This window comes from Galeopterus variegatus, unplaced genomic scaffold (assembly GCF_000696425.1).
Source record: "Galeopterus variegatus unplaced genomic scaffold, G_variegatus-3.0.2 Scaffold11789, whole genome shotgun sequence".
In the NCBI taxonomy this organism is placed as follows: Eukaryota; Metazoa; Chordata; class Mammalia; order Dermoptera; family Cynocephalidae; genus Galeopterus; species Galeopterus variegatus.
The window spans coordinates 32,091-42,147 of NW_007737900.1; the positions used below are offsets into that span (position 1 = coordinate 32,091).

Here is a 10,057-nt window from a genome sequence, read left to right on the forward strand (position 1 = left end):
TAACTCAGGGGGAGGCTGGGAGTATCAAATGGGCTAATGCACACGGAAGCGCTTTGAAACCAGGTAAACACGAAGGGCTATGCTTGTGGTTGTGTGGCTGGAGCAAGCTTGGTCAGGGAGGTACTTCAGGAGAAGGGGAGGCAGGGAGCAGATCAAGGCAGGAGAAGGGGTGGAATGAGCAGGTAGTCAGAAGTAAAGTCTAGCTTTAGCATGACCCATGGGGAGCTCTGGGGCATGAATCCCACCACAGAGTTGTCCCCAGCGGGGGCAGGGAGGGGAGTGCATAACCTCTAGGTCAAGGCAGTGCCTGTCTACCGAGGGCAGTTCTCTCTACCGAAGATGGTCAGCTCTGAGTTGTCAGCAGCTGGGATGGGTAGTCTGGCTGGTTAGCGGGAGCTGGGCAGGCCGCCAACATCATCTACAACGTGCTGTCTATCAGGTAGAAGTGGAGTAATTATCCCCAGGTTTCATATGTCTTTTTTCTTAGCACACGCGCTGTAGTGCTCAGGAGCAGGCAGCCAGGGCATGGGGCGGGGTGCTGCTCTGTGGAATTGGTCCAGGTGGACACGGAGGTCCATGTGTGGCCTATGTTTCTCCCCTCCTTTTATAGACACCTTTTTTTTTTTTTACCTTATTTTACTTCCACAACACCCCTTTGCAGTAGGTCATATTTCCACTTTATAGGTGAGAAAACGGAGGCTCAGTTAAGGAACCTCCTTCTTCAAAGGCCACTAAGCTAGTAAGTGACAGAACCAGGATTCAACCTTTGCAGCCTGAAGCCTCTCCAGCATGTCACCCTAATTCCCAGACACAGAATTGATTTAAGCCAGGGAAGGACACAATTACTGGGGTAGCCACATGGAAGGTGGGCTGGCAGAAACCCATTGGGAAGCTGTTGTGATGGTCACAGTGTGCGAGGGGGCTGTGGCTGTAGTGACAGAGAGGAGGGCCAGACTGAGGAGCTGAGGAGGAGGCGTGATGGGCTGAGCGTGCTGGGAGCTGAGGGAGGCTCGGGCTCGACTGTCTGGGTGGGCAGAACTGTCATTTACGAGGAGGGGAAGGTTAGCAGGGATTATTCTCTCCGTTGGGACACAGCAGCCTCACTATGCGCGGTGCTTGACTCTTTCACTGGCCAGAACCTTTACCTCAACAAGGCGGTGGATTTCAGCAAGCACTTTCTGAGCTGCGTCACCGAGGGTGGGAATGCCCTGTTCAGCAGCAGGTCCAGCTTGGGTGAGTTGTACCCTTCTGGGGATTTTAAAACAATTGACCACACTGACTTGGCAAGGATGGCAGAGAATCGCTTAAATTTTTTTTTTTTTTTTTAAAGATGACCAGTGAGGGGATCTTAACCCTTGACTTGGTGTTGTCAGCACCACGCTCAGCCAGTGAGCGAACCGGCCATCCCTATATGGGATCCGAACCCGTGGCCTTGGTGTTATCAGCACCACACTCTCCCAAGTGAGCCACGGGCCGGCCCGAATCGCTTAAAATTTGACAGCCCAACCACACACCTTAGTTTTGTGTTCTAGCCATTTTATTTCTCTGGCTTCTCTGACATGAGGCATGAGACTTTTGAAGTCCTCTCCAGGGTTTGGTGAGATTCATTTGGAGGGTGCTCTTTTGGACCCCAAAACTGAAGTCCCTTCCATCCCCCTCCTTTCCGCCCATCCTCTGGCTCCTGGACAGGGGAGTGACTCCAGGAGTCCCTCCTGCCAGGTTTAATCAAATAGGAATTTCTATAAAAGCCGTTCTGTCCCTCTGACTTCTTGGGCATAGCAGTAGAAGCAGCTCTTTGCCTGTGGGGAGTGGGGCAGGGGACAGCACTGTGCTCCTCAACTCTTTGTTCTCTTTGTCATTGCAGTGAGCGACTGCAGCCAGAGTACCTCAGATACCAATGAAAAAGCCAAGAGGATCAGGAATTTCAAAACCAAAAAATTTCGGGAAAAGGAGCAGCTTACAGTATGTGTGCCCCTTGGTCCTTATAGCTGTCTTCTTCAGCCTGTCATTTTAATGTTTTATTTTGACATTTTTTAAATGGAAGAATAATTTCTCATTTCTATTCCTTTTTTAAATAACAGCATATTTTTATTTTATGGAGGCAGAATCCTTTAAAATATCTCAAGATTATGAGTTAGAATTATTTAAAAGTTCTCATCAGTTTTCTGAATTATCCGTGTTTCCTCTCGGGTCTATCTTCCCACCTCTCTCTCCTTTTTGCTTGGCCTCAAATATGTGATGATTCTCCGTCGTCTGGTCATTTGACAAATGAAGGATTAGCACAGGCACCTGGCATGGGTGCCCAGCATGGGCATGTGGGCCCAAAGTCCCTGTGTGGGTGGATGGGCATGAGGTGGGGCAGACTTCCAGAGAGTGTGTGGGCAGGGGGCAGGGGACGCCTTCAGGTCCCCTGCATTGCAGTGTAGGTCTTCCCTCTGGTGGTGTGGGTGCTGGGGATGTGAAGTGCTCCAGCGTGTTTCAGTCCTGGAGGGAGCTGTCTTTCCCTCCTTGCCCTCCTAACCCTCCCCTGTCTGTTGTGGAGGTCTGGGCTCTGCCCTTCTCCCTTCTTGGGCCCCAGTTCTCCCAGTTGAAGCCTTTGTTGGGCAAGCCATGTACTATCTGGAAAATAGTTACCAGGGTTTAAGCAGAGAGCACAGACCTCCTGCCCTTCGTCCTTGGGAGAGAAAGGGACAGGCCCCAGCTGTCGCAGCAACTGCTCACAGCAGAGCCCTTTAATAACACCCATGCATGCAGCCTGCACCCAACACCTCCCTCCTCAGTTACTCACTGTGAGCTCTGCAGGGCTCCCCTGAGAGAAAACACTGACACTTCCACAGTCTTCAGCTGGTTTTTCTTTGCTTTGATTTCCCTGTCAGTCAGATTTCATCTACTTTCAGTCTTCTTGGAATCCCTCAAAATAACCGGGTCCGCTGATGGCAGGTACACTTTCAGCTTCCCACACCTGTTAGAGTTTTGTTTTGCAAAAATACATACCATGAAGAATTCCAAAAGGAGCTTTGGAGAAAGGGACAGCAAATGCCCTTGCTCCCCACCTTGGCTTTTGATGGGTCCTCTTTGGCTGCAGTAGGGAGAACGGATGTGATCAGCAGCAAGCCCCCAGCCTGGGCTCCAGTCCCCACAATAGAGACAGCACGATGTCAGTGCCTTCCTTCCACCTTCAGCTCCGCCAGGCTCCCGAGGCTTCCTCAGTGGTGCAGGCAACCAGCCGCCCAGCTTGTATCGTGATTCCTCTGGAGGCAGGGACTGTGTTTTTCCCACCACATGCTTTGCATGCAATAAACACCAATCAATTTGGAAAGAAGACCTTAGAATTGTTTTAATGTTTATTCCTTATGATTTCTTTTACTCTCCACCTCCCAGTTTAAAATATTGTTAATGAGTATAAAAAGAACTTCCATAAGCTTGATAATTTATGATTTTGGAATCTCTACTTACTGTGCATGTGTCCTGAATCTCCCATGGCTATATGCTTTTATTTTCTCATTTGCATTTAGGGGATAAGTGTCAGAAGTTATAACATTCGTTCATTCATTCAGTGATTATTTTTGAGCACACATGTGCCTGGCATGGTTATAGGTGTTGAAAATAAGACATGAACAAAAGACATAAAGGTCTCAAACCTCATGAAGCAGACATTCTAGTGCATTCTAATACATTTTTCCATAAGGAATGGAATTCAGTGTAAACAAGTGCCCCGCAAGAGCCCTCCTGGAGGTTTACTGATTAGAGTACCTTGTTCCAAACTACTTACCAGAGAGATGGGGACAGCAAGGGCCAGGGGACACAGCCTTGACCAGCCATTTTCTTCTGAAAGGCTCAGAAGTCTTAATCAATGTCATCATCCTCATGGCTTCTGGAGAGCCAGGGAGGGGCTGTTATTTCCACTTTACAAATAGAGAAATGGTGGTCCCGTGACCACCCCACAGTCATTCCTGGGCTGCAGTGGCAGAAACATACAAGATGTAACGTCTCCTGCTTTCTAGACTGCTTCCTTCAGTCTTCCAGCATTTGAAACTTGCTATATATAATGATTACATATAAAGATAAATTTCACAGCATTTTAAAATATGAAAGGTAAGTTTTCAGATCTCTGATGACAAATGAGAGCTTTTTTCCTAAACAAGGGGTCAACTTTCTTGGTTCACTTGTTCCTCAAGTGAGCACATTTTCTGAACTGTCATACTTAGGCTGATCTTAAATACTTTATAAAGCTTGCAAAGTATATTTTAGAATTCGCCTGGTTGATTTTCCTAGAAATAGTCATAATAAAACTAGTGTGGAACTTCTGGGGTTTTGTGAGGTTTCTCATTACATCCCTGTCCTTAATAATATAAAACAACTTGGGCTATCCTTGCCCAAGGCAGGGTACCAGAGACCAGCAAGGGTGACATCAGATGTGGATGTTTGTGCTGCTGGCTGTTGAAGTCCATGCACGCACACAGCCTCACCTGTGCACACACTCACACTCACCTGTCCCTGTAGCTTAGAATTCAACCGAGAACATGGCCTCTAACCTAGGAGAGGAAGCGTTTGCCTGGAGTGTTGAGGCAGCAGGAATGACGGTTGGTGTTCTGTAATCCTACAGCCTGAAGACAGACTCCTGCTGAAGGAAGTCGGTCCGATGGGGGCAGGAAGAGTCTCTGTGATTGAACAGCTGCTGGATGAAGTGAGTGTGGCCAGAGGAAGAAGCTTGCTGAGGAGCTCAGGCTGGTGTTCCACCTCTGTCCCTTTCAGATGCAAGTTCTGTTCACTACTGTGAAAATTATACTGCCTGCTAATTAAAAAGTGTTTGGGGATGGAGTAGGTGGCTAGTCGAAAGCTTTACATTAATTGTTACCTGTTGCCAGTTTTTATAGCAAAGAAGATAGGCAGACAAGCCCACCTAAGCCCAGGTAACATGCATGACGCTGGCAGAATCCCTGGTCCATGCCCCCGTGCGACCTTGAGCCTGGGTTTCCTGAAGAAGCCAGGCGGTCAGGGTGCCTGCCCCTCCAGATGTGGGGAACAGATTCTATCCTCTGGGTGACTCAGCAGCACTGTGCGTTACGGGTTGAGTCTTGAAGTTCCCGATTCTCCCCTCCTGTGACCTAAAAGCATTTAGTCCCATCATGTCTTTAACAAGACATTCGTTCCACTTGACAGGAAGGCAGCCGACACTGTTGGGTGCAGGGTTTTGAGGCGAGTTTGTCCTTTTCCGTGTGCTGCAGGGAGCAGACCCCAACTGCAGTGACAGCGAAGGCCGCCCCGTTCTCACCGTGACTGTGGTGAATAAGCACCACGAGGCGATTCCAGTTCTTGTGCAGAGAGGAGCAGATGTGGACCGGCAGCACGGAGCGTAAGCGGAGCCCGGCAGCTCGTGCAGCTGCCCGTCTGCAGCGCCCCGTGCGCTCCGAACCTTTAACAGCCACTTTACCTATTTCGGCCTTAAAAAGAGGCTGACGACTTCTGTTTTCCAAAGCTGGTAAAACAAATTTTTTAAATGGACCGTTGGGCTGCCTAGCTTAGTAGCTTTCATAAATGATGATTTATGTTGTTAACTCACAAATGTAGATGTGTGGGCCCGCAAATCTTTAGCCCTTGGAGTGTTTAAGCCACATTCTCATCGTGATCTCAACTGTTAAGATGAACACTGCAGGAAGGGAGGCCCCAGTGTATTCCCTGTGGAAATATACCCCTCGAGTGGATGCAGAAGGAAAATGTTACACGGTTCTAGCACCACTGGGCAGGAGGCTGGTGCCTCTGAGCTCACCGCATGATCTCCTGGTGCCTTGGTTTCCCCACCTGTGAAACAGGCCAGAGAAGTACCAGCCACGTTACTCACTGTCCCAGTCTTGGTCCAGTCCTGCCCCATGACCTTCTCTCCCAGCCTGTTCTCATGTAAATTACTTTGGAAAGGTGGGGTGGAAAGTTCTTGAGTATGAGTCATTCAGGTTTAAGTTAAATAACTGCTTACATCCTGCTGACCAAGTTGTTGAAATAGATGTTTCTGGGGATATCAGTGGTATCTAACGCTACCACCTCCTGAATTACTGAGACAAGATTGAGGCCCAGGCCAGTGACACATGCTACTGTGTGTGTCAAGCCACCACAGGGGCCAAAATCTCAATATCTTTGCTGCTACTGTTCTCTGCTCCAAAATATTCCCTAGTGTTATTATTCATAATATATTCTTGTTGATTTTTTATATGCATTTTTATAAGTTTCTGCTTAACAGGACAGCTATATCAGTAGATACTACCCTGTTTTTAGTTTTATTTTATAGCAGAATGCTTGGTATGTTGGTGTAAAACTTTGATGGCTGGAATTTACTTTCTCAAGTTTTCTGAGGGTTTACATCCATCATACTGTGTTATCTTCATTTATCCCACACTATTGAATTATCATCATTATAGCTCATAAAAATACTATAGCAAATTCTTGTTTGTGACCAATTTGTTTATTCTTTTTGGAAGCATGAATCATTAGTGTTCTGAAACCTCACAAGGATATTGTTAGATGTGCTGTTTTTCATTCACCCAATTGACCCTTTCAGTCTAAAAAGTCTTGTCTTTTTCCAGCTCGGGAAAAATTTCTTCTGTTATCCCTTTCGTATTTTCTCCTCCACCCCCACACCCTTTTTTTAAAAAGAATTTTTTCTGTAGAACTATTAGTTGGATGGTGGACCTTTTGAATTGATCCCCTATGTCTGTCTTTTTCTTTTTTCCATTTTTTAAAATCTTTTTCTCTGTTTTAAGAGATTTTCTAAACTTTATTGTCCATCCCTTCTACTGAATAATTTTTATTTCAACAGTCATATTTTTACTTTCTGAGAGATGCTTTTTGCTCTGATTGTTTCTTTTCCATAGCCTCATATTTTTGTGCAGTATTGTCCTGAATTATGCTGACGATACCAATTAGGTTTTCGTCTTGTTTTAAGTTTCTTGTGTTTGTGTATCTTGGTTTTTCTCTTTGATGCTGCAGGTTTTTCTCAGATGTCTGTGCTCTTTGTTGTCCATCCATATATGAGAATGGGGAGTGGGCTGGATGAATGAGGACTCTGTACATAAGTGGAGCTCGTCAACCAAGGGGCTTTGTGGGTAGATAGAGCTGCTCCCAGGCTGGGATCCTTGAATGCCAGAAAGTGGAAGGCTTCCGTCTGGGCACAGCCGTGACTGGCCTGCCTCTCACCAGAGGCTCACTTTATCTTCAGAGAAGATGCCACATACTTTTCCTCAGTTGGGATAACCCTTGGCTGCAGGCGTGGGGAACGAAGATGGTGGTGTCAAGGGAAGGAACAGGGGCTGGGAGCGTGCAGACCTCCAATTGCTTATCTCATTTCTATGTACAATCATGACTCCCGCCTTTCTCCATTCCTACGACCTCTGAGTCAGGAGCCTTTCAGGAATTCAGATACCACCCCATCCTCCATTTCAGCCATCGACTCCTCCCTCACTAGGTCAAACCTGACCAGGAGAGAGAGAGACAGCCTGGTGTTGCCACAAAATAAATAAAATTGCAGCTTGCTATGATCTCTCAGGCTTGCCTGCTGGGTTCTAAGACTGGTGTTTGTTTTTGTATCACGCCAGCTAAACTCACTGAAGCCAACATCATTTTCCCTCGATAAAATAGGAACCTGAGCCCTGAAATGTTCTACCATACAGACCATGCCCAAGAGGTCCAAGCCAAAGTTGAGACTGTCCAATATGTTCCATAAACTCTTACAGGAAGTTTTCTAAAAGAGTATTTATGACCATTTATTAAATCAACTACAAAGCATATTCTTGCCAGTCTCTCACATTAAAAAATGGGCATTTATAGACTTTTTGTCTTCTATCCAATATCAAAGCTTACCCACCCTCACAGTATTCCTCCAGGGGAAGGGGCAGAGAAGAGATATAAGAGATTTTCCCAGGTTAGTTAAATAGGTCACTGAGTAAAAGCAAGGCCCCTTTGATCACATGCGCCCTCTCCAATTTCCTGACAGTGCTAAGGATTTATCCAGGAATTTTCATTATTTTTTTTCCTCACACAGGCTCAGAAATACAGCTCTTCATGAAGCAAGTCTGCTTGGACTGCCAGGAAGGGAGAGCATCGCCACTTTACTGGGGTAGGTTCCCTGGCCTTGGTGGACACTTCTGAGGGCCACAGTGATCCCACTACTGACCTATGATGATTTTAGAGGCACGCTGGTGCCTGAACCACTGTCCCTGTGAATGGGGCCACCATCCCACCATGGCTCGCAGGGCACTAAGGGCTTTTGAAAGCACAAGGAGTAGGTTGCCCCCATTAAACACAATTGTTTATAGGGCTTTGATGTAATGGAAACCAGTGCCCAGGATTGGCAGTTGAATATTTTGAAATAACAGAGCCCCTTAAGAGCTGAAGTCACAATGGCCTCTTGGGGACAGGCTTGGGAAGGTGGGACCAGGAGGTGCCCAGACTGGCCTCCATGGCAGGGAAGAGTCAGGCCCTCGGGGTCCTGTGCTCGAGTCCTTCCATACGCTTCCATCTCTCCATTTCCTTTGCAGATGCAATGCAAGCATACAAAAGAAGAATACAAGAGGCCACACAGCGTATGACCTGGCTCTGAAAAGTGGGGATGATCTCATCTGCTCGCTCTTTGCTGCTAAGTTTGGGCCAGGGCTCAAGGACCAACTCACCCAACCCAGGAACCTCAGCCTGGAGAATTGCTAGACCCAGGGCCTCCACGGGGCTTCATTTAAAGAAACCATAGAGCTCTGGCTGTTTGTTCATTTCTTTCTGAAATGTATATGTGAGGTTAGGAATTGAGATTGAGAGGAACTCATAAGATTCTTTTCTTTTTCTTAAGTGATATGACAGTATAAGCCACCAATACCACATAGGCAGCTCTCAGTATACCATTGATTGTGATGAACTTAACGTGTGTTTGTTAATGGTTTATTGCTGCTTTGGGGGAAGTAGTTTGGCTTTTGGTTTTATTTTTCAGTAGATAATAATTGTGCATGATTGAAAGCTAGAAGGCATAAAATATTACTCAGTGAAAGTGTCCCTCCCTCCCTGTCTCACAGCCACCACTTCCCTTCTCTGAGGCACCAGTGACACCAATGTTAACTGTGTCTTTCCAGAAGTAGCACAGGATTAGGTAAGCACATAAATAGGGTGTATGTCCATGTACATACAGGGTATACATAAAATACAAATATATAGAACATATATATATATATATATATATATATATATATATATGCTTTCCCCTCTTTTAACACAAATACTAGCAAAGCACGCACTGTTCTGCATCCTGTTATCTTTGCTTAATACATCTTGTAGGTGGCTCCAAATTAGTATGTAAAGATTGAGCTTATTTAAGTTTTTTAATGTTGAACTGATCAATATTCCTAATATTATGGTTTGTTTCTTGGTTGACTAATCAGCTTTGAATAAACCATTTTCAGGAATGTGTAATTTTGACTCATTCCTTTTCCTTTCTTCAGGTCATTATTTCAGTCTTTGAGTGGTAACACTGCAGTTGTGAAGTCCCTAAATTGTTTCTGTTAATGTGTGTAAGCAATATTTATTAACTTAGAGTAATTAATTCGCACAGTAAATAACAGGCTTTGTTGAGGCAGTTACTCTGATAACTACCTGCACTTTATTTCCCCAGATTGGATGACCGTCTATAGGGAAGACAGTTGGGGCCGAGCGCTGGAATACAAGCCCCCGTTGGCTGGGCAGGTGTGCCAGCACTGGCTTCCGCCCAGTCAGCCCCTTGGCAGTCTGCATAAAGGGTGACCAGTGTCCAGAGGGACAGGGGAGTGTGATGATCTGGTTTGGTGTCTGTCGTGGTTTTCCCTGTGACAACTTAGCTTAGCTGGGACTACCTTTCAGGGTTGGCCCCAAGAGAAGCAGCACAAGATTCAGAAAGTGGCAGAGAGGCAGCAGCCACCGCACTCAGAAGGCAGGCGTAGGGCACCAGACGTTGCTGCAGCCCACATCTCACAGGCTCTGGACTAGAGGATCGGGGAAGGGTATGGAGTTCAAGGCCATCTTCCCCAGACCTCAGGGAGCAGAGAGGGCC

The 10,057-nt window shown here is 46.4% G+C and overlaps 1 protein-coding gene across 2 annotated transcripts in view; it reads left to right on the forward strand.

Moving 5' to 3' along the window:
* Positions 1-9,444, forward strand: part of LOC103610785 (double zinc ribbon and ankyrin repeat-containing protein 1-like) — a 33,853-nt gene extending 24,409 nt beyond the window's left edge. The window contains exons 6-11 of one of the 2 annotated variants that reach the window (XM_008594871.1): positions 1,137-1,233; positions 1,865-1,962; positions 4,607-4,687; positions 5,229-5,356; positions 8,033-8,107; positions 8,529-9,444. In XM_008594871.1, the coding sequence (XP_008593093.1) occupies positions 1,137-1,233; positions 1,865-1,962; positions 4,607-4,687; positions 5,229-5,356; positions 8,033-8,107; positions 8,529-8,694 (645 nt within the window). In that variant the 3' untranslated portion in view covers positions 8,695-9,444. The remainder of the gene's footprint in view (positions 1-1,136; positions 1,234-1,864; positions 1,963-4,606; positions 4,688-5,228; positions 5,357-8,032; positions 8,108-8,528) is intronic. The other variant, XM_008594872.1, reaches the window with a different exon arrangement.
* Positions 9,445-10,057: the final 613 nt, after the last annotated feature.